This window comes from Chiloscyllium punctatum, chromosome 8 (genome assembly GCF_047496795.1).
Source record: "Chiloscyllium punctatum isolate Juve2018m chromosome 8, sChiPun1.3, whole genome shotgun sequence".
In the NCBI taxonomy this organism is placed as follows: Eukaryota; Metazoa; Chordata; class Chondrichthyes; order Orectolobiformes; family Hemiscylliidae; genus Chiloscyllium; species Chiloscyllium punctatum.
In genome coordinates, this window is record NC_092746.1 from 79,335,997 (window position 1) to 79,361,286 (window position 25,290).

The 25,290-nt window shown below is 40.5% G+C and overlaps 1 protein-coding gene across 3 annotated transcripts in view; it reads right to left on the minus strand.

The window, feature by feature from the left end:
* Positions 1-20,804, minus strand: part of trdmt1 (tRNA aspartic acid methyltransferase 1) — an 86,607-nt gene extending 65,803 nt beyond the window's left edge. Inside the window, exon 1 of one of the 3 annotated variants that reach the window (XR_011961379.1) lies at positions 20,565-20,800. Coding sequence is in view for 2 of the 3 variants with exons in the window: in XM_072575899.1 (XP_072432000.1) it covers positions 20,565-20,643 (79 nt within the window). In the remaining variant the exon portion in view is untranslated. Of the gene's footprint in view, positions 1-20,564 lie in introns of all 3 variants that reach the window. The other 2 variants (XM_072575899.1, XM_072575898.1) reach the window with 2 other exon arrangements.
* Between the last annotated feature and the right edge of the window lie 4,486 nt (positions 20,805-25,290).

Here is a 25,290-nt window from a genome sequence, read left to right on the forward strand (position 1 = left end):
TCAATGATTTCAAAATAGTGTCAGCTTTTACTTTCTTCCATGAATTGACGTTCCATTAACAGATAAGTGGCAGTGATGGAGCTTGCATTCTGCTTCCTTTCGTGTATGTTTTTTTCTCCATCGCTCTACTAATTATTCCACTTCATTTCAACATGTCCTTAAATGGCTTATTGATATCAACATCTATTGGTTGCAAAACACTAGTAAGTCTGCTGGGAATTACAGTTACGTCAGTGTTGTGATCAGATGTTATCAACAACATTCTTCACTAGATGTGATCTTCACTGGTCCCAGACAAACACTTTTCCTTGCATAGGACACCAGATTGTAATTTCGAAAATTCTTTTATTCATTATTTACCTCCACCTTCATCCATCCAGCCTTGTGGATGCATATAGAAGACAATTCCTTTTGAAAATTTCTTCTTTAGCAAAGTTTTTCTCTTAAAAACAGCCATCAGTTTTAACTTAGTGCCATCAGCCATACAAGAAAAAATTAGTAAACCTACTTTTCTCATGGCCAACGGTTCTCACCAACACTACTTTTTTCTCCTTTTTGGTTCACAGTTCGATTCTCTGGCATGCCAAGATTAATAAGTGTTTCATCCATGTTTCCAATGCATGATAACTTGTAGCCTCCCTTCTGCTGATTTCTGATTACAAACTAGTGAAACTTTAATATCTTATCTTCTAGTTCAGCAGGCAGCTTTTTGTGTAATCTTAGTTCACTGCCAAAATACTAAGTCATGCCTTCTCATGAACCTTGTGTTATAAAGCAGAAGTTGATACTCCGCTCTGCTAGCTAAATCCGAAACACAGAGAGAGGCTTGCTTTGAAATTGTAGGCTTGCCTTACAATCTGCTAAAAGAAGTGGTATAACCTGCACCTCACCCTCAAGCAGTTGTAAAGGAGTGGTTAAATGAAATGAACTCTTTTTCACTCACTCTATAATGAATACTTAACAATTTATTTATCTAACTCTAACAGTGAACAAACTAACTGAACCATTAACAAACCGAACAATTCCCCTTTAACTACTAACTGTTCCCAAATAAGACAAAATTCTAATGATACGCTGTTCCAATAAATACAAGTCCCACTTATGTAAACCAAAATAATTTTTAAAAATTAGAACTTAGTCCATTGACATTACAGCCAGTCTGTGTCTTCTCCGCAGATCTTCAGTCAAGAACACCTTTCTCCTTTGAATTCTTGCGTCAGGAATATTAAGAGTGCCATTGTATCTTTAGTTAGATGATGGTAACTGAGAACTTACAGAATTCCGAGAGATCCAGTAACTTTCTCTTTAGAGCAGATGGTTATTAATTCTATCAGATGGCAACTGCAGTTGCTCTCAGCTTGATTTTCAAATTCCTCTTCTTTTATACCCTTGCTGACATATAAATTTCTTATAATAGGATTGGTCCTATGCTGCCAAAATAATCAGATTTTAATTGAATTGATTTTCATCTCTAAGTGCCTGGTTTAAATTAATTAGCTGATATTCAAACTGCTTGCCTTGCTAACAGAACAAACCTGTTGCCTGGATTGCTAACCATACAGCACTTAGAGTCATAAAGTAATAGAGATGTACAGCATGGAAACAGACCCTTCGGTCCAACCCGTCCATGCCAATCAGATATTCCAACCTAATCTAGTCTCACCTGCCAGCACCCGGCCAATATCTCTCCAAACCCTTCCTATTCATACACCCATCCAAATGCCTCTTAAATGTTGCAATTGTACCAGCCTCCACCACTTCCTCTGGCAGGTCATCCCATACTTGTACTACCCTCTATGTGAGAAAGTTGCCCCTTAGGTCTCTTTTATATCTTTCCCCTCTCACCCTAAAACACTTGATTCAAATATTTCAATTTCAGGAGCTTTCTGTGCACCTGCAAACCACTTGCTGCCCACAGACATTTTTTTGAATCTAGAAAAAGCACATCATCTGTTAAAGGGACCACATAAAGTATTCCCCATTTTACAATTCTACACACACCAACTTTGCAACATTTGTACACCATCCAGCGTTTGCCTTAAAATCTGAAATTCCAAGTTTCTTTGATTTGTTTCATGCATAGATTTGTATGGCTTCACAACTAATACATTTTCCATTTTGACAATTTCAAAATCCCACGCAACAACTTTTCTTCTTCAATTGTGGCCACTTGCTCAGTTTACCTCTGTTGGCACCCTTTTGTTTTAGCATTATCTGAAGTTGGTTTGATATCTTTCTCCAGTCTCTCACAAGGTTCTCCAAAACTTAAAATTCTCTTCCATTTGTCTTCTCTGCAACTTCAATAATTTTCAGTTTAAACACTACTATATATAGAGTCATAGAGATGTACAGCAAGGAAACAGACCCTTCGGTCCAACCTGTCCATGCCGACCAGATATCCCAATCCAATCTAGTCCTATTTGCCAGCACCCGGCCCATATCCCTCCAAACTCTTCCTATTCATATACCCATCCAAATGCCTCTTAAATGTTGCAATTGTACCAGCCTCCACCACATCCTTTGGCAGCTCATTCCATACATGTACCACCCTCTGCATGAAAAGGTTGCCCCTTAGGTCCCTTTTATAACTTTCCCCTCTCACCCTAAACCTATGCCCTCTAGTTCTGGACTCCCGGACCCCAGGGAAAAGACTTTGTCTGTTTATCCTATCCATGCCCCTCATAATTTTGTAAACCTCTATAAGGTCACTCCTCCGCCCTCCAACGCCCCAGTGAATCAGCCCCAGCCTGTTCAGCCTCACCCTATAGCTCAAATCCTCCAACCCTGGCAACATCCTTGGAAATCTTTTCTGAACCCTTTCAAGTTTCACAATATCTTTTCGATAGGAAGGAGACCAGAATTGCATGTAATATTCCAATAGTGGCCTAACCAATGTCCTGTACAGCCGCAACATGACCTCCCAACTCCTATACTCAATACTCTGACCAATAAAGGAAAGCATACCATACGACTTCTTCACTATCCTATCTACCTGCGACTCCACTTTCAAGAAGCTATGAACCTGCACTCCAAGGTGTCTTTGTTCAGCAACACTCCCGAGGACCTTACCATTAAGTGTATATGTCCTGCTAAGATTTGCTTTCCCAAAATGCAGCACCTCGCATTTATCTGAATTAAACTCCATCTGCCACTGCTCAGTCCATTGGCCCATCTAGTCCAGATCCTGTTGTAATCTGAGGTAACCCCCTTTGCTGTCCACTACACCTCCAATTTTGGTGTCATCTGCAAACTTACTAACTGTACCTCTTATGCTTGCATCCAAATCATTTATGTAAATGACAAAAAGTAGAGGACCCAGCACTGATCCTTGTGGAACTCCACTGGTCACAGGCCTCCAGTCTGAAAAACAACCCTCCACCACCACCCTCTGTCTTCTACCTTTCAGCCAGTTCTGTATCCAAATGGCTAGTTCTCCCTGTATTCCATGAGATCTAACCTTGCTAATCAGTCTCCCATGGAGAACCTTGTCAAATACCTGACTGAAGTACACATAGAGCACATCTACTGCTCTGCCCTCAATCTTCTTTGTTACTTCTTCAAAAAACTCAATGAATTTTGTGAGACATGATTTCTCATGCACAAAGCCATGCTGACTATCCCTAATCAGTCCTTGACTTTCCAAATACATGTACTTCCTGTCCCTCAGGATTCCCTCCAACAACTTGCCCACTACCCATGTCAGGCTCACCAGTCTATAGTTCCCTGGCTTGTCTTTACCGCCCTTCTTAAACAGTGGCACCAAGTTTGCCAACCTCCAGTCTTCCAGCACCTTACCTGTGACTATCGATGATACAAATATCTCAGCAAGATGCCCAGCAATCACTTCTCTAGCTTCCCACAGAGTTCTTGGGTACATCTGATCAGGTCCTGGGGATTTATCCGCCTTTACCCATTTCAAGACATCCAGCACTTCCTCCTCTGTAATCTAGACATTTTGCAAGATGTCACCATCTATATCTCTACAGTCTATATCTTCCATATCCTTTTCCAGAGTAAATACTGACGCAAAATATTCATTTAGTATCTTCTGTGGCTCCACACAAAGGCCGCCTTGCTGATCTTTGAGGGACCCTATTCTCTCCCTAGTTACCCTTTTGTCCTTAATATATTTGTAAAAACCCTTTGGATTCTCCTTAATTCTATTTGCCAAAGCTATCTCATGTCCCCTTTTTGCCCTTCTGATTTCCCTCTTCTTAATTATACTCCTACTTCCTTTATACTCTAAGGATTCACTCGATCTATCCTGTCTATACCTGACATATGCTTCTTTCTTTTTTTTCACCAAATCCTCAATTTCTTTAGTCATTCAGCAGTCCCTATACCTACCAGCCTTCCCTTTCACCCTGACAGGAATATACTTTTTCTGGACTCTTGTTATCTCATTTCTGAGGGCTTTGCATTTTCTAACCGTCCCTTTATCTGCGATCATTTGCCCCCTATCAGTTTTGGAAAGTCCTTGCCTAATACCGTCAAAATTGGCCTTTCTCCAATTTAGAACTTCAACTTTTAGATCTGGTCTATCCTTTTCCATCACCATTTTAAAATGAACAGAATTATGGTCGCAGGCCCCAAAGTGCTCCCCCACTGACACCTCCGTCACCTGCCCTGCCTTATTTCCCAAGAGTAGGTCAAGTTTTGCACCTACTCTAGTAGGTACATCCACATACTGAATCAGAAAATTGCCTTGTACATGCTTAAGAAATTCCTCTCCATCTAAACCTTTAACACTATGGCAGTCCCAATCTATGTTTGGAAAGTTAAAATCCCCTACCAAAACTACCCTATTATTCTTACAGATAGCTGAGATCTCCTTACAAGTTTGTTTCTCAATTTCCCTCTGACTATTAGGGGGTCTATAATACAATCCCAATAAGGTGATCATCCCTTTCTTATTTCTCAGTTCCACCCAAATAACTTCCCTGAATGTACTTCCAGGAATATCCTCCCTCAGCACAGCTGTAATGCTATCCCTTATCAAAAATGCCACTCCCCCTCTTCTCTTGCCTCCCTTTATACCCTTCCTGAGCATTTGTATCCTGGAACATTAAGCTGCCAGTCCTGCCCATCCCTGAGCCCTGTTTCCGTAATTGCTATGATATCCCAGTCCCATGTTCCTAACCATGCCCTGAGTTCATCTGCCTTCCCTGTTAGGCCCCTTGCATTGAAATAAATGCTGTTTAATTTATTAGTCCTACCTTGTCCCTGCCTGCCCTGACTGTTTGACTCACTTCTGTTCTCAACTATACCAGTCTCAGATTGATCTCTTTCCTCACTATCTCCCTTGGTGTGAATTGTACATCAAATCACATAATACCATGACAAAAAAAATCATTTCCTCATTGTAACATTTATGTACAGGATAATACCTTGACTCACAAATGTTGATCTCTTATCTGTGAAGAACTGTGGTTGACTTTTACACGAGATGCATGGAAAATTCCAGAGATTTTTTGGCCAAAAACAGGAGGTTGATTTTTACATGAGATTGAGTTTTACTTGAGCATGTTCGGTACTTTTAACTAACGGCAGAAACACAAATTTGCTAACATATAATCACACAAAACTTAACCCTACACATTTTAAGAAATTCCCATAAAAATATAAAGTTACAAATGAGGTGTCTCGCCTTCTCCCCCTCTGCTTGTATAAGACCACATTGTAGAATCACATTGGTGAACTGCCACATCGTTTTTTGATAGCGCCTTGGTTTAAAGCAGTATTGTTTCCATTTTAAAGTCCAGAGTCCAAAAAGTAAAAGTGGTCTTCACAATCTTTTAAATTGCTTGGTTATATCATCATTTAAGTTGAAGGGGTAATTTCCAGTGTTTTATCACAACATCATGTGCACATATTGTCATTTTATCACAGCGAAGATCCCAACACACAACCAAAAAAGGAAGAACTAACTTTAAGATCATATTTGCAAGAAATGACCAAAGTATGACTAAGATAGATTTTAAGGAAGCTTGTTATGCTAGGAAGAGAAGTGGCAGGAAAGTAGGTTTCAGTGACTATGACTATTTTAGGGTGGAAGGCTGTGATAGTGGAACAAGGGACAGACAGACAGACATACAGTAGGCTGTTGCAACAAGTGAGTGTAGGTGAGTAGGATCGAATACGATATAGAATGAAGTTGACAGGTCAAGACAACATGGAGGTTTTGTTGGAGCTTATGTTGACTAGGATGGCATTGCAGAAATCAAACTCAGCAACCCACACTTATCCGTTCTGAGATTTCTAAGGATATTATTAATGTTGAATCATCTAGACTTAATAGCAAATGTTTTCAGTTTGCTCCTAGACTGAAGTAATGCATACATTTAAAAAAAAAATCTATCACTCAAACTGAGCAGGCAAAATGGATTGCATGAGCGGATACACATATCTCTCTCAATCAATGGAGTAATTTTCTAACGGTATCAATGACTGCAATAATCTTTCCAAATTCCACTTGTGATGCAGGATTTTCAAAATTGGGCTATTATTAAACATTCAGGTTATAATGGTATTATTAAATATTTAATAATACCATTATAACCTGAATAAAACTGCATTACTTAAATTTCATACTAATCAATAAATTTTACTGCTGCTTTATGTGCAAACATAAGTCCTTTCAAGTCAAACGGAAATATCTGTGGTCTGGTGTAGTGAGTATGATTCACTGTTTTAGACATTCAATCTTAAAACCCTTGCAGTTTACTCTGAATTACTCATTATCAGTTGACCAGTGAAAATCGGCTGATTCAGATTTGCAATTCATTAACAGAAAACATAAATATATACAGTAATTAAAGTAAGTCAAAGTTTGTATGTTGACTAAATATATGTAATTTGTTTTTTTTAATATTTTAGTTTATATCAGTAGCATATTACCAGCATTACCAATTCCTACACACAAAAAAGTAGTACCTCATCATCAAACAGTATTCAGAAATGAAAAATAACTAGGAGAGCAGGTAGCAACTCTGAATCCCCCAGTATCACCATCCCAGAACAGAACAAAAACTGGACTGGACTAGCCATACAAATACAGTGGCTATAAGAGCAGGTCAAAGTCTAGGAATCCTGCAAGAGTAAGTAATCTACTGACTTGTGAAAGTCTGTCGATCATTAGCAAAGCTCAGCCAAGAAGATGGAATACTCTCAATTTGCATGGATGATGCCACTCCAGCAACACAGAAATTTGACATTATCCAGGACCAAGCTGCCCACCTGATTGGTACCACATCCACCCAAGCTTAGTAGCAGTAGTATGTACTATCTAGAAGATGGACTATAGAAATCCAAAGCTCCTTAAACATATACATTGCAAACCCACAACCACTTCAGTCCTGAAGGACAAGGGCAGCAAATACAAAGATACACCACCACCTGCAAGTTGCTCTCCAAGGCACTCATCATCTTGACTTGGAAATATATCACTGTACCTTCACTGTCGCTGGGTCACTTGGGATCGTAAATGATATAGTCATTTTTGTAATAATGCAGTTGTTCCGTTCTCATACAACTCCATGTTAGTAGAAAATTGCGTAATAGCATTACCACTTAAATGAATGGGGCTGGAATAGTGTTATAAACAATACATGCTTTAAAAGTTCATGCTTTAGAAAGTTCCCCAATTTGTTAATCGCATTATCGTGAACTTTCGGTAACGAAACATGCTTTATACCACAACAACCTATATAAGTAACCTTGCTTCAACAAAGAACAATTAGGTACATCCCATTGTTGGGACTGCCTTTGGTTATTGATACCCAGAGTAAATCTGATGGACTGGGGAAAGTATGAATAAAAGCCTGTAGAGGTCATACTTAGGGCATACTTACCCATAATTAGGGCAAGTTTTGTGTGATTTCAGAATAACAAATTAGTATATAAAAGAATGCATAGGGACTAATAAAGAGTGAACAAATCATGGCTTGTACAGAAATATGTTAGTTTAAAATCATCTAAAAATATTGTAGGAGAAAGCCAGTTCGTCCATTGAACTAATTCAGACATTCAATAAGATCATAGCTGATTCATTATAGACTTAACCCCATTTGTATCCTGACTGCGCCCCCCCATCCCATAATCGCTGATCAAAAATTCGACAAGTCCAGCCTTAAAAATATTCAATGCCCAACCACCTGCTCTCTGCAGAAGATAATTCCAAAGACTAAATACCTTATAGGAGAAGAAATTATTCATCTCAACTTTAAATCGAAGACTGCTTATTTTGACACTCTGGCTACTCATTTATTATGAATTTAGAACACAAAACAAGTGCAGGACAGGACAGGATTAGGCCCTTCAGCCCAGCATGAGAGAAGACTTCCTCTGCATAAAGCCATGTTGACTATTCATAATAAGTCCATTCTTCTCCAAATGTGCATAAATCTTGTCCTGAAGAATCTTCTCCAATAATTTTCCTATCACTGATGTAAGGATAACCGACCCATAATTTCCTGGATTATCCCTGTAGCCCTTCTTAAACAGAGTAACAACACTGGCTATTCTCCAGTCTTCTGGGATCTCTCTTGTGGCTAAAGAAGATACAAAGATCTCTGTCAAATTGCTAGTAACTCCTCTTTTGCCTCCCTTAATATCCAGAAATAGATCCCATCAGACCCTGGGGACTTATCTACCTTAATGTTTTTCAAGATACCTAGCACCACTTCCTTCTTAATATTGATATGCCTGAAAATATCAACATATACCCCCCAATCATACATGTCCTTCTCCTTGGTGAATTTGAATGCAACGTACTCATTAAAGTATCTTATCAACTTCCTCTGGCTCCACGCATAAATTCCCTGCTTTGTCCTTGACTGGATCTACCCTTTCCTTTACAGTCCTCTTGCTCCAAAAATACAGGAAACATTCCTTGGGATTCAACTTAATTCTACATGCGAAAGACATTTCACACCTAATTTTAGCCCTCCAAATTCCTTGTTTAAGCTTTTTTCCTGTTCCTTTAACTTTCTCAAGGGCCTTGTTTAATTTCAGTTTCCGAGGTAAGAAGTCAAATGCTCCTCCATTGAAACTTTGATCACCTGGCTAGAATTGTTCCACAGCGCAAGGTCCAGTTTGTCCCCTTCCCTCCTTGGACTATCTACATATTGTTTCAAGGAACACTTCTGGATGCATGTAACAAATTCTGCCCTATTTAAGCCCCTGGTGCTAAGGAGTCTCAGTCAATAATAGGGAAGTTAAAATCACCCACTACACCAACCTTGTTGTTTTTACATCTTTCCATTATCTGCTTACATAACCATTCCTGTATCTCTGTTGGCTTTTGGAAGGCCCATCATTCAATCCCATCATAGTGATGGTAACCTTCTTACTGAATGTACTGAAACTGACAATCAACATTCAACTCTCATCATTTGACTTTAATACCCAAGATTTTCATGAAATGAAATGGCTGCAATGATTACCTGATGAGCCCAGACAACCTACAAGACATAATAGAATGGCTACACTAAAATAATTATTTTCATGAAAAGGGACTGAAATTCAGAGAAAGCCAAAACATTTACATCTATTGTTCTACTTGCACTTGCATGATAAATTCTCTTAATGAAAAATGAAAGATAGCCTACAATTATCCACCTTGAAAAACAGATATCAGAATCTACAAAAGAGATGCACATCAACAGCAGCCTTTGAGCAACAAAGGCGCGAGAAAGCAATACCAATTGATAACTGCAAAGATATTGTCTGTCCGTTTGTCTCTCTCCATCTCAAAAAAAACCAATTCCAGTGAAAAGGCAACTTTGTAAAGTTAATGTTCATCCATAAATCAAAATTATCCAAAACTTCACCAATTCTGAGCGAACACATGACTGTTTGGTGTTCCAAAAAAGAGCCAAATCAGTCTTGAAATGTGAACTTGGTTTTTCTCTCCACAGGTGCTCACAGATCTTTTGTTTTTCTAGCAGGAAACCATAGTTAAGTTCACCAAATATTTACCAAATAGGGTATTTGCTAAAATCCATTATCAAACAAGTTATGGATAACCATGACGTAACTAGGTAGTCAATCTGAATCTGAGAAGGAAAAGTCACGTTTTATAAATGTATTGGAGCTTTTGAAGAAGTAAGTGGATAAAAAGGAACTTGTAAGTGCAGTGTACTTGAATGCCTAAAAGCCACTTCATCAGTATCACCTTGATGGAAACTATTAAAAAAAAGCATGGTGGAATATAACATAGGAGAGTGTGATTTTGTCCACTTTGGTAGGGAAACAATATACTATTAAGTGGAGAGAGAATGCAGAACTTTGTGGCACGAAGAGATCCAGTGTCCTGGTACACAAATCATAAGGCGTTAGTTTGCTAGTACAGCAAGTGATTCAGAAGCTAAATGGAACATTGCTGTTTATTAAATGGGGATGAGAGAGTAAAACAAAGGTACTTTAACCTTTCAGATCAGACAGGCCAATGGGCTGAGAAGTGGCAGATGGAGTTTAATTTAGATAAATGTGAGGTGCTGCACTTCAGGGAAAGCAAATTTTAGGAGGACTTATACACTTAATGGTAAGGTCCTACGGTGTGTTGCTGAAAAAGAAGAGACCTTGGTGTGCAGGTTCATAGCTCCTTAAAAGTGGAGTTGCAGATAGATAGGATAGTGAAGAAGGCGTTTGGTATGCTTTCCTTTATTGATATTGAGTACAGGAGTTGGGAAGGCATGTTGTGGCTGTACAGGACATTGGTTAGGCCATTGTTGGAATATTGCATGAAGTTCTGGTCTCCTTCCAATTGGAAAGATGTTGGGAAACTTGTAAGGGTTCAAAAAAGATTTACAATGATGTTGCCAAGGTTGGAGGATTTGAGCTATACGGAGAGGTTGAATAGGCTACGGCTGCTTTCCCTGGAGCGCTGGAAGCTGAGAGGTGACCTTATAGAGGTTTATAAAATCATGAGGGGCATGGAGAGGATAAATAGACAAAGGTTTTTCCCTGGGGTGGGGGAATCTAGAACTAGAGGACATAGGTTTAGGGTAAGAGGGGAAAAATATAAAAAAGACCGAGGAGCAACATTTTCACGCAGAGGATGGTATGTGTGTGGAATGAGCTGCCAGAGGAAGTGGTGAAGGCTCGTACAATTGCACATTTAAAAGGCATCCGGATAAGTGTATGAATAGCAAGGATTTGGAGGGATATGGGCTAGGTGCTGGCAGGTGGGACTAGATTGGATTGGGATATCTGGTTGGCATGGACAAGTTAGACCGAAGGGTCTGTTTCCATGCTGTACATCTCTGTGACTCTATAACTCTATAACTGCAGCTGTGCACAACCTTGGTGAGACCACATTTGGAGTACTGAAAATAGTTTTGTCTTCTTATTTGAAAAATATAGCAGTGCATTAGAAGTCATTCAGAGAAGGTTCGCTAGCGATTTCCTGGGATGAAGGGCTTATGTTATGAAAAGACGTTGAGCATTTGGCCATTTACTCACTGGCGTTCAGAAGAATAAGGAATTTTCTTATTGAAGTATATATGATCCTGAGAAAACTCAATTGTGACATCAGGAGGATGTTTCTTCTTGTAGGGATTCTAGGAACTAGGAAACACAGTTTCAGAATGAAGTCTCCCTTTTAAAGTGGAGATCAGAGAGTGCTTAGAATGTGGAATTCTCTTCCCAGTTGACACTGGGGCTGGGTTAGGTAGATTTTTGATTAAGGACTGAAGGTAATGGGAGGTAAACAGAAAAGTGGTGTTGAGATCACAACCAGATCAGCTAGGATCTTATCAAATGATAGAGAAGGCTTAAAAAACAAAATGGCCCACTCTTGCTCCTTAGTCCTATGTACCAATATACCTTTGAGCATTCCAAATTTAAGTTCGCATAGGTACCTTCTGGATCAACACTTTACTTAAGTTAGAAGAAAGTGGAGTCACGTTAGAAAAGGATAGAACCTTGACCACACTTAAGACTGACATTCTAGTGTAGTGATCATGGCTGTGGAGTTGGAAGTGCAACCTTTTGATGAGGTACTAAACTAGACTTGTCCTTTCATAAGGGACATTAAAGATCTTAGATCACTACCCAATAAAAATAAGAGTGTTTCCCAATGTCTCAATCAACATCACTAAACCAGATTATCAGGTTGCATATCTCACTGCTGTTGATGTGTGCAAATAAAATATAGCGTTGCATACATTACAACAGTACACTTCAAAGTTCACAGCCTAGTAAACTTCTCAGAATTGCTTCTGATATAAGTACATCTGCCCTTAAGTAAGAGGACCAAAACTGTACAAAGTCCTCTAGGTGTGGTCTCATCAATGTTCTGTTCAGATAGATCAAGACTTCCTTACATTTAGGCTCTATGACCCTTGTACAAAGGCCAAAAGATCCATTTACCTTCCTAATTACTTGTTGTATCTGCACGCTAAACATTTGCAATTTAAGTGCAAACACATCCAGATTCACTTGTACCACAACATGCAGCAGTCTCTCTCCACTTAAATATTCTATTCTTGCTATCAAAGTGGACAACCTCTCTTTTTCCAATATTATACTCCAGTTACCAAAATTTTGCCTACTCATTTAACCTTTCTATTTCACTTTACAAACTCTTTGTAACTTCCTCAGACCTTGATTTCCAATCTCTATATCATTAGTATACCTTGGCTACAATACACTCAGTCTCTTCACCCAAATCATCAGTACAAGTTGTAAGCAATTGAGGTCTAGCACTGGTGCCTGTGACACTCCACTAAGTTATAGATTGCCAATCTGAAAATAATCTATTTTTGTTTGTTTTAGCCATTTCTCTATCCAAGTTTGTATATAGACCCAAATACCACAAACCTTTTTCTTCTGTAGTAACCTTACATCTGGAGATGCCAGTGTTGGACTGGAGTGTACAAAGTTGAAAATCACACAACATCAGGTTATAGTCCAACAGGTTTAATTGGAAGCACTAGCTTTCGGAGCGCTGCTCCTTCATCAGGTGCTTGTCCTGATAAAGGAACGGTGCTCCGACCACCACCTGATGAAGGAGTGGCACTCCAAAAGCTAGTGCTTCCAATTAAAACTGCTGGACTATAACCTGGTGTTGTGTGATTTTTACCTTTCATCTGGCACCTCAATAAATGCCTTTGCAAATCCACAATACACTACATCTAACCTTGCTCCATTCTCAAATAACTATAATTAATTTGTCAAACAATTTTCCATTCATAACCATGCTAATTCAGCCTGACTGTATTATAATGCAATAAACACCCTGGTACAACATATTTAATAATGAATTTGAGAATGTTCCTCTGACAGATGTTAGGTTAACTCGCTTATAATTTCCATCTCCCTCCCTTTTGGAACAGATGCGCTTCAACTGAAGTTCTCCAATTTGCTCACCTTTCTAAAATTCCTAGAATTTTGGGAGTTCAGAACCGATGCATCAACATTTCTGCAGCCACAAAGAAAGGTAGTTACTGTTTTTGGAGTTTAATCATCTCAAGCCAAGATATCACTATAGGAGTTCCTCAAGTGGTATCCTAGGCCCAAACATCTTCAGCTCGCTCATTAATGTCCTTCCCTCCATCGTGAAGTCAAAACTTGGGATGCTTCCAAAGTTAAACAAGTTGAGATTCTACTCACTGGAGTTTAGAAAAATGAGAGGTGATCTCATTGAAGCATACAAGAATCATAAGTGACTTGATAGAGTAAATGTTGAGAAGATGTTTCCCCTCATGGGAGGGTCTAGGCCCAGAGAGCATAATCTCAGAATAAAAGGGTGTTCATTTTTAATTTGGAGATGCCGGTGTTGGACTGGGGTATATAAAGTTAAAAATTATACAACACCAGGTTATAGTCCAATAGGTTTAATTGGAAGCAGTAGCTTTCAGAGCGCTTCTCCGAGCACAACCACCAGATAAAGAAGCAGCACTCCGAAAGCTAGTGCTTCCAATTAAACCTGTTGGACTATAACCTGGTGTTGTGTGATTTTTAACTTTGTTCATTTTTTAAAGACTGAGATAAGAAGAAATTTCTTCTCTCAAAGGGTTGAGTGTCTTTGGAACTCCTTGCCACAGAGAGCTGTGGGAGCCAGTCTTTGTATACATTTAAGGGTGAGCGATCGATTCTTAATAGGGAAATCAAGAGTTGCGGGGAAAAGGCTGGAAACTGAACATGAGGAATACTGAATTAACCATATCCTACTGAATGGCAGAGGAGGCATGGTAGCTGAATAACTTTCACCTGTTCCTATTTCTTATAGTCTTACTGATTATTGCACAATACTCAGCACCATTAATGACCACTGAAATATTGAAGTATCCATGTCTATATGCAGTACAATGTAGAGAACATCCTGACTTAGGCTGATAAGTGGCAAGTAAAATTTGCACCACACATGTACCAAACAATGACCATCTCTCCTTAATCTACAATGGCATTACCATTGCTGAATGCCCCACTATCAGCATCATGAGGATTACCTTTGACTGGAAACTGAACCAGATCAGCTATATAAAAACTGTCATTGCTTGAAATTCTGTGGAGAATAATTGAGGTCACCTTAGTGTCCATTCACTATCTACCAGTCACAAATTAGAAGGGTGATGGAATACTCTTCACTTTCTTGGATGGATGCAGCTCCAACAACACTCAAGAAGCTTGGCATCGTCCATGACAAATCTGCCTACTTGAGTGGCAGTCCAACTACCACCTTCACATTCACATGCTGCACTGTCAACACACATTGATAGCATTGTGTACTATCTACAATATGCACTGCAGTAATTCTCTAAATCTCCTATGACAGCACCTTCTGAACCCATGACCTCTACCACCTAGAAGAATAATGGCACCACCACAAGTTCCTGTCAAAGGCGCACAACAAACGGACTTAGAACAATGTTTCTACTCTGCACTGTTACTAAGACAATAACTTACAACTGCATTCCTAAGAGCATTGCGGGTGTTCTACACCCCATGGGTTCTAACAGTTCAAAAAAACAGCTCACCAGCATCTTCTCCATGTCAACTGGAAATCATCAAAACTGTCAGTATAGCCAACAAAGCCCACATCCCTCTTCCATATATAAGAACCTTATTTTAAGATCTTAGAATAAAAGTCTTCTCACCATCAGACTTGTCAGCATTTAGTCCCAGTAGTTTTTCTAGTACTTTCTCTCTAAGTGATAAGACCATAAGCTATACAAGCAGAATTAGACCATTTCAAGTCTGCTCCACCATTTGATCTGAGGTAATATGTTTCTCAACACCATTCTTCTCCCAATAACCCTTGATCCTCTTACTAATCAAGAAGCTATCCAACTCTGTTTAAAAAAAAATTAATGGATTGGCCTCCACAACCTTTGAGTTGAAGAAATTTCTCCTCATCGCAGTTCTGAGGGGTCATCCCTTTGCTCTTAGGTTGTTGGGGCAGATGTTCACAGGTAAAGGGATGGCTGGAAAATGGGAAACCTTCAGAATTGAGATAATGAGAGTCCAGAGACAGGTTGTTGGGTCCTTGTATCTCCTACTCGTGGAAACATCTTCTGTATTCAGGCCTCTCAGTATTCTGTAAGTTTCAATTAGATACCCCCTTATCCTTCTAAATGCCATCAAATCAAATGCTCATGTGACAAGCCCTTCATCCCTGCAATTATTCTTGTAAACCTCCTCTGGAACTCTTCCACGACCAACGTTATATACAGGATCCAAAACTGTTCACACTATTCCAAATGCAGTGTAAGAAAAGCTCAGCAGTACTTCCCAGCCCTTGTATTCCTTCTCCCTGAAATGATTGTTAATACTGCATTTGCCTTCCTAACTGCTATGATTACTGACAGTTACAGCCCTTCTCCCCTTTCATTTACAACCTCCCTTGGACATTTTTTGCATCTTCTGCTGTAAAGATAGCTTCAAGATAGCTGTTCAAACTCTCAGCCATTTCCTTGCTTCTTGTTATGACTTTATGAAGGAACAAATTCTCATTTGAGAACTTTTGGAGTTTGTCCCCACATAAAGAAGACAATCAACAATCTGAACTCTGAAACTGAAAACTTTCCTTCATTATAGATAAGCTATTGGTTGGCAGCCTACTTTCAATGATAATGTTTAATTGGAGCATAAAAGTATGTGTAGACCATTCAATTATTTAAACCAGTTAGTCCTGTTTACTAGATCAAGTCTGAACATTCAGGGCAGTTGACTGAGGTGTCAGTGGGGGAGCACTTGGGGGCCAGCGACCATAATTCAATTTGTTTTAAAATAGTAATGGAAAGGGATAGACCAGATCTAAAAGATGAAGTTCTAAATTGGAGGAAGGCTACTTTTGACGGCATTGGGCCAGAACTTTCAAAAGCTGATTGGGGGCAGATGTTCACAGGTAAAGGGATGGCTGGAAAATGGGAAACCTTCAGAATTGAGATAATGAGAGTCCAGAGACAGTATATTCCTGTCAGGGTGAAAGGAAAGACTGGTAGGTATAGGGAATACTGGATGACTAAACAAATTGAGTGTTTGGTTAAGAAAAAGGAAACATATGTCAGGTACAGACATGATAGACCGAATGAATCCTTAGAAGAGTATAAAGCCAGAAGGAGTATACCTAAGAGGGAAATCAGGAGGGTAAAAAGGGGCATGAGATAGCTTTGGCAAATAGAATTAAGGAGAATCCAAAGGGTTTTTACAAATACATTAAGGACAAAAGAGTAACTAGGGAGAGAATAGGCCCCTCAAAGATCAGCAACTTATAGAGGTTTATAAAATCATGAGGTGCATGGATAGGATAAATAGACAGTCTCTTCCCTAGGGTGGAGGAGTCCAGAACTATAGGACACAGGTTTAGGGTGAGAGGGGAAAGATATAAAAGGGGCTTGAGGTGCAACATTTTCATGTACAGGGTGGTAAGTGTATGGAATGAGCTGCCAGAGGAAGTGGTGGAGGCTAGTACAATTGCAACATTTAAAAGGCAGCAGAACCTGGATAGTATTCAAGGTCAGGCTGATAAGTGGCAAGTAACTTTTATTATCTCAACAAGAGAGAGAGAGATTCTAACCCTCACACCATGACTTTCAATGGTAATATCAGGACTGAATCCCCACTATCAACAATACTGAGGTTACCACTGACCTAACACTTAAAACAATTAGCCATCTACATAAATAGCTATAAGAGCAGATCAGAGAATAGGAATTCAGAAACTCACAGTTTCCTAAGTCCCAAATTCCTTGTTACCGTCAAGCCACAGATCAGGAGTATGATGAAATACTCCCCACTTGCTTGGATGGGTGCAGCTCTAAAACATTGAAAAATTATACTTACCTTGTCTGGTCTACATGTGACTTGAGATGCACAAAATATTGCTGATTCTTAACTACCCTTGTAAGTCAATCAATTGAACCAAACCATGTGATATTTTTAGGGGAGGGGGCAGATGGGGGTTTAGGAAAAGGGGTAGTAATATTGTCACTGGACTAATAATCCAGAGGTCCAGACTAATGGTTGGAAAAATGGTACAACAGCAGCTGGTGAAATTTAAAACTCAAGTTATATGCACTGAAGATGGACTGTTAGGACAAACTCACTTTGATTTCACTTGAGCATTGGAAGCTGAGATGTGACCTGAAATACATTTACAAAATAATGAGAGGCATGGAAAGAATGAATAATCAGTTTTTTTTCCCAGGGTAGAAATGTCGATTACTAGGGGATACAGGTTTAAGGTAGAAAGGTAAAAGTTTAGAGAAGATGTGAGAGGCAATTTTTTTTTTTGCAATGGCGTTAAGTGCCTGGAATGTGCTGCCAGAGGAGATGGTAGAATCTGTTACAATAGCAACGTTTACAAGGCACTGCGATCCATGAAGAAGCAGGGAATGGATGGTTACAGGCCCTACAGAGGTACAAGGTATTTTGTTTGGAAAGGTGTCATGTGTTGGCACAGTCTTGGTGGGCCGAAGGGCTTGTTTCTGTGATGTAATAATTTGTTGTTATACCAATTTTTGTATTATGACAATTCCTTTAGTTAAGTACAAATGTAGCACAGTTGCATTTCTACTGATGTTTCCACTGTGGGTAAACATTTTAATGTCTCTTTCTTACCCCTTTCCACGTTATCAACAGATGATATTTTTTCATTCATCCTCAGAATGTGGCTGGACATTTATTATCCAGAGAGAGGAGGAAAATTTCTTCAAATTTCGCAGTAGAGTTAAAATCAACAAGGTAAAAACAATGACTGCAGATGCTGGAAACCAGATTCTGGATTAGTGGTGCTGGAAGAGCACAACAGTTCAGGCAGCATCCAAGGAGCAGTGAAACTGAAGTTTCGGGCAAAAGCCCTTCATCAGGAATAAAGGCAGAGAGCCTTCAGAGTGGAGAGATAAGCTATAGGAGGGTGGGGGTGGGGAGAAAGTAGCATAGAGTACAATAGGTGAGTGGGGGAGGGGATGAAGGTGATAGGTCAGGGAGGAGAGGGTGGAGTGGATAGGTGGAAAAGGAGATAGGCAGGTAGGACAAGTCATGCGGACAGTGCTGAGCTGGAAGTTTAGAACTAGGGTGAGGTGGGGGAAGGGGAAATGAGGAAACTGTTGAAGTCCACATTGATGCCCTGGGGTTGAAGTGTTCTGAGGCGGAAGATGAGGCGTTCTTCCTCCAGGCGTCTGGTGGTGAGGGAGCGGCGAAGGAGGCCCAGGACCTCCATGACCTCGGCAGAATGGGAGGGGAAGTTGAAATGTTGGGCCGCGGAGTGGTGTGGTTGATTGGTGCGGGTGTCCCGGAGATATTCCCTAAAGCGCTCTGCTAGGAGGCGCCCAGTCTCCATCCCTAGTTTCCCCTGAGGTGGTGATGAGCTGCTTTCTTGAACCACACTGAAGGACTGACAATATATTTCCAAGTCAGAATGGTGAGTGGCTTGGAGGGGAACTTGCAGGTGGTAGTGGTCCCATGTATCTGCTGCCCTTGTCCTTTCAGGTGGAGGACCTTTAGTGGATTTCTGCAGTGCATCTTGTAGATGGTGCACACAGCTGTTACTGAGCTTTGGTGGTGGAGTGGACACTTATGTGCCAGTCAGGTGGGCTGTTTTGTCCTGCATGATATCAAGCTTCCACAGTCTTGTTGAAGCTGCACTAATCCAGACAAGTAGGGAATTTTCCATCACACTCTTTACTTATGCCTTTTAGGTGGTGGACAGACTTTGGGGACTCAAGAGAGTTATTTGCTGTAAAATTCCTAACCTCTTACCTGCTCTTGTCACAGTATTGATATGAAGCATTTACTTCAGGTTTGGTCAATAGCAAACACCAGTTTTGGTGATACCATTGAATGTCAAGAGGTTGTTTATATTCTCTTTTCTTGGAAATTGCCATTGCTTAGCAAGTGAGGCATGTATGTTACCCGCCACTGTGAGCCCAAGCCTGGATATTGTCCAGATCTTGCTGCATTTACGTACAGTCTGCTTCAGAAAGAGGAGTCGTGAATAGTGCTGAATATCGCATGGTGAACATCTCTACTTCTGACTTTATGACGGAGGGATGGTGATAAAACAGTTGAAAACCATTGAGCCAAGGACACTCCTCGAAGAACCTCCTGCACAAAAGTCCTTGAGCGGAGAGACTGACCTTTGCCAATCACAATCATCTTCCTATGTGCCAGGTATGACCAGTGGAAGGTTTTTCATGTTATTCCCATTGACTCCAGTTTTGCTAGAACTCCATGAAACTGTACTGAGTCAAAAGTGGCCTTGATGATCTATTTTAGTGTATCAGGAATCTTCAACAGCACTTTCTTTGAGTGAATTACAAGTAAGTGTTGCAGTACAAGTTCATTCTTCTGGTATTCCAATACTTTTCTTTCCTTCAAGATCTTGTCACTATCCTCAAAGGCATACAAACAACATTGTCACACTTTTCACAGATTTAACATGAAAAACCTTCATGGTGGCTCAGTGGTTAGCACAATTACCTCACACCACCAGAGACCCGAGTTCAATTCCACCCTCAGGCAACTGTCAGTGTGGAGCTTGTACATTCTCCCAGTGTCTGTGTAGGTTTCCTCCCACAGTCCAAAAATGTGCAGGTTAGGTTGATTGGTTATGGGAATTTGCCCATAGTGTCTAGGGATGTATAAGTTAGGTGGATTTGTTATGGGAAAGGCAAGATTACATTATAGGGTAAGGGGTGGGATGCTCTTCAGAGAGTTGGTGTGGACTTGTTGAGCCCAATGGCCTGTTCCCCACTCTAGAGATTCCATTCTAACCCCAGTCTGGAGGGCGGGTGGAAACAGACAAGCAAGTGGACTGATAATCATGTTTGTTTGGAGTTTTGCCCTAAAATAAAACAAAGAACTGTGGATGCTAGTATTCTGAAACAACACAGAAATTGCTGGACAAACTCAGCAGGTCTGGCAGCATCTGTGGAGAGACAGTAAGGCCAAAAAGGTAACTCTGCTTTTTTCTCTCCACAGATGCTGCCAGACCTACTGAGTTTCTCCAGCAATTTCTGTGGTTGTTATTTGCTTTGCCCTTGTGCTTTTCGAGCTCCGCTGTTGGGGCTGCCTTGCAACATAGTTTTTGTCTGGGTTTTCCTTTTTCGCTACTTTACCTTTCAAAGCGTAGTGCATGCCCCCGATACCACTGTACAGCTCCAACACTCTCAGCTGGGCCTGAGCCACCTCCATCATAGCAACCGCACCGTCTCCAGGAGCGAGTCCGCGCCCTCTTTGTTCCGCCGCTGCACATGAACCAGGAGGACAGTTCCTAGCACCCGGAGCCCCCACGCCTCACTGTCCGCCCGCTCTGCAACAACAGCAATCACAGAGAAGTAACATAAAATACAGTGGGACTCATTGACCACATACAAACAAGTGGAGTCGGACGGAGTTTTGATGGGACTTGCTTGGGAAACAAAGTGGCCCAGATTCCATGCAGTAAAAGCAGATTCAAGACGTCGAATCCCTACAGTGTGGAAGCAGGCCATTCGACCCATCGACTTCACACCAATCCTCCAAAGAGCATCCCACCAAGACCCACCCCATCACCATGCATTTCCCTTGGCCGATCCACCTTACCTGCACACGTTTGGACTGTGGGAGTAAGCCAGAGCACCCAGAGGGAAACCACACACAGGAAGAATGTGCAAACTTCACACAGATAGTCACACACCAAGTGCGGACTCAAGTCCAGGATCCTGATGCTGTGAGGCAGCGCTGCTAACCGCTGAGCCACCATGCCACCTTAGTATAGATTTGGTGTACAGCATGTTTTCCAAATGTTGGATTTGATAAAATATTAAACATTTGGCGGTGATTTGATTTCTAACAGGTAAAAGCAATTTCTCATTTGAAAGACTTCATCGGGGTTTCAAAATATTTATTTCACAATGTCACCTAACTTGGTACCACACATTGTAAAATTTCTTTCAATGGGAAACTTTCACAATGGGTATGTGCACAATGATGATGGTCATAAGAAAAGTTCAAAAGATTTTGCTTAAAATGTCATGGAGAATAACATTTGTGGAAGATCGTTCACTTTATTGGGAAAAGGATTTAGCAAAGGAGAGACTTTGGGGGAAGTTATGAACTCTTTGAGTTCAATCCCCTTTGAGCTAACGTTACTGCTTAGATATTTTTAATAGTTCATTTTTGATTTTTATGAGCAATGTCTCAGGCTTCTCTTTGAGTCTGGAAACTATGCCGGTCTAATGACATGATTCGTTAGAAGATTAGGTCATCATAGTCTCTCATTACAGAGAGAGACGACTGATGGTGAGTTTAACCTGAGGGACACCGCACCACAGGTGAGGGGCAAATTTAAGATGGCAAGACCTTCGCACTGTATTTTGTGAGAAGTGGTTGTCATGTTCCAATACTGTATTCTGACTTTGGTAACTAAGATCTGGTACAGCATTTTCTTTGAAGAGTGTTTGAAATTCCATTTCACAAACTCAAGCACATTGGATGCCTTATGGAGGCAGTGTTTTGACTTTATACCTGCAAATGTAAATTAATTTTAATGTGGAATCCTAAATTATGGCACTACATTGGGTATGAGGTGCAGAAGTGAGACGATGATCTTGTGGTATTATTAATAGTCAACTAATTCAGAGACTAAGGAATGTCACCAATGCAGATAGTGAAATTCGGATTCAATAAAAAAAAATCTGGAATTAAGAGTCTACTAACCATGAATACATTGTGAATTGTTTCACTGATGCCCTTTAGGGAAAGAAACTGCCATCCTTACCTGGCCTGGCTCACATATGACTCCAGATCCACTGCATTGTGATTGACTTTTAAAATTGTCCTCTGCGCAATTAGGGAACAGGTAATAAATGTTTGAACCAGTGACGCCTTATCCCATGAATGAATTCAAATAAAAACTATTGAAGGACATGAAGTATTGCTGATTCGTATAAAGTTCAAAATCTCCATGTTATGTTGCGATTATGTAGGACTTCCTGAATTCTTCCCTCTTCATTTTCAGTAATGACTGTCCACATGATGAAGGAGCAGCGCTCCAAAAGCTAGTGTGCTTCCAATTAAACCTATTGGACTATAACCTGGTGTTGTGTGATTTTTAACTTTGTCCACATTAGGCAGCCATCAACAAAGAATCTGATCTGGCTTGATATTCCATCTCAATATCACTTACAAAGAGGAGAAGCAAATATGATTAAAGCTGATATTCAGTTTGAGCTTTTCCCCTTCAGCATGACTATGTTGCTAGCGTTGCTTAATATTTCCTCAGACTCCATAACAATTTAGTTTATTCAATAGCTTTATGTGGTATTGAGTTGAGAAAATCTAAATAGCTAGATCTGTGAGGGGTTAAGGAAGGTCAGATTATGGATGGTAAGAATAAATTGTGATTCTGTTATTCTAGCTTTACAGAAGGCGTGCTATTTGTGAATAAGGATATTCTGCTTTACAAGATATCCATATGTCGCCTCAACTATCAGTGATGTATTCTAGCAATTTTCAGCATATGTTAGTCAGTAAGAAAGATCATGAGTTTTTTTTGTTATCCACTCATGGGACATGGACAGTCCTGGCTGACAAGCATTCACTGCCCATTTCTAGTTGCCTGTGAACAGATGGTGATGATCTGCCTTCTTGAACCACTGCAATCCATATGCTGCAAATTGACCCACAATGCCCTTGGAGGGAATTCCAGGATTTTAACCCAGTGACAATAAAGAAATTGCAATACATTTTCAAGTTAAGATGTTGGATGAGAACTTGCAGGTCCCCATGTATCTGCTGCCATTCCCTTTCTAGATCAAAGTGGTCATTGATTTGGAAGGTGCTGTCTAAGGATCTTTGAGATATTTCTACAATGCTTCATGCAAATTATACATACTACTGCTACTGAATGTTGATGGTGGAGGGAGTGAATGCTTGGGGATATTGTGCCAATCAAGTGGGCTATTTTGTCCTGGACATGTTCAAGTTTCTTGAGTGTTGTTGGAGCTGAACCTATCCAGGCAAGTGGGAATATTCAATCATGCACCTGACTTATGCCTTCAGGATGGTGGACAGATTTTGGGGTGTCAGGAGGTGAGTTACTTGCTGCAGTATTCCTAGCCTCTGACCTGTTTTTGTGGCCACTGTATTTAAATGGCGAGTCAAGTTGTTCTTCAGATCAATAGTAACCCCAGGATATTTTTTTGTGAGAGATTCAGTGATGGGTAAACCATTGAATATCAAAAGGTGGTGGTTAGATTGTATGAGGGATTGCTGCAGAGGAGAGTTTGCCTTGATTCCCATTGATTCCATTCTTGCCAGAGGAATTGGTGGAGGTGGGTACAATTACAACATTTAAAAGGCATTTGCATGGATATATGAACAGAAAGGATTTAGAGGGATATGGGCCAAATGCTGGCAAATGAGACTAGATTAATTTCAGATATGAGGTCGTCATGGACAAGTTGAACTGAAGGATCTTTTTCCGTGCTGTATATCTCTGATTCTATGCTACAGCTATTTGATGCCACACTTGGTTGAATGCCATGATTTGGAGATGCCGGTGTTGGACTGGGGTGTTAAAAATCACACAACATCAGGTTATAGTCCAACAGGTTTAATTGGAAGCACACTAGCTTTCGGAGCGACGCTCCTTCATCAGGTGATTGTGGAGGGCTCGATCGTAACACAGAATTTATAGCAAAATGTTTTCAATGTATAATTTCAGTTACATCACACTGCAAATTTTTGCTATAAATTCTGTGTTACGATCGAGCCGTCCACACTCACCTGATGAAAGCTAGTGTACTTCCAATTAAACCTGTTGGACTATAACCTGGTGTCGTGTGATTTTTAACTTTGGTTGAATGCAGCCTTGATGTCAAGGGCTGTCGCTCTCACCTCACCTCTGGAGTTCAGCTCTTTTGTTCACGTTTGACCCAAGGCTGTAACCAGGAGCTAAAACACCCTGGCAGAACTCAAATTGGGCATCACTGAACAGATTATTGCTGAGCAGGTGCTTGGGGAGTGAGAAGGTCTGGAGCCCAACTCTACAGTATGGTTGCAGAAATATTTTCAAGGCCCATAGCTTTTTCAGTATCCAGTGCCTCCAGCTGTTTCTGGATATCACCCAGTTGGCTAGTAAGGATGAGGTCAGGTATATTTTTCCCTCTTGTTGGTTCCCTCACCACCTGCTGCAGACTCAATCTAGCAGCTAAGTCCTTGAGAACCTTATCAGCTTGATCAGTAGTGCTGCTGCTGAGCCACTCTTGATAGTGGATGTTAAAATCCCCCAGCCAGCATACACTTTGCTTCTTTACTATTCTTAGTGCTTCCTCCAAGTGTTGTTCAATATGGAGGATTACTGATTCATCAGCTGAGGGGGGAGTGGAACATAGTAATCAGCAGGAGGTTTCCTTGCCCATGTTTGATGTGAAACTATGAGACTTCATGGGGTCTGGAGTGTAAGAAATTACAGTCCACTATGAAAACCAGCCTTGCATTCATTGACTCAACCTTCCCATTGCATCAGGAAAGCAACCAACTTAATCAAAGTCCCCTCCCACCCCAGTTATACCCTCTTCCACCAGGCAGAAAACATTTGAAAATTCAAGAACAGCTTCTTCCCTACTGTTATCAGATTTATGCGTGGGCCTCTCATTAATTAGAGTTGATCTTTCTCTGCACCTTCTCTATAACCGTAACACTGTATTCTGCATTCTGTTCTATTACTCTGATGTACTAACGTAAGTTATGATTTGTCTGGGTAGCATGCAAAACAATACCTTTCACTGTAACTTGGTAATTGTAACAATAATAAATCAAATCAAACGTTGAGGACTCCCAAGACAACTCCCTCCTGAC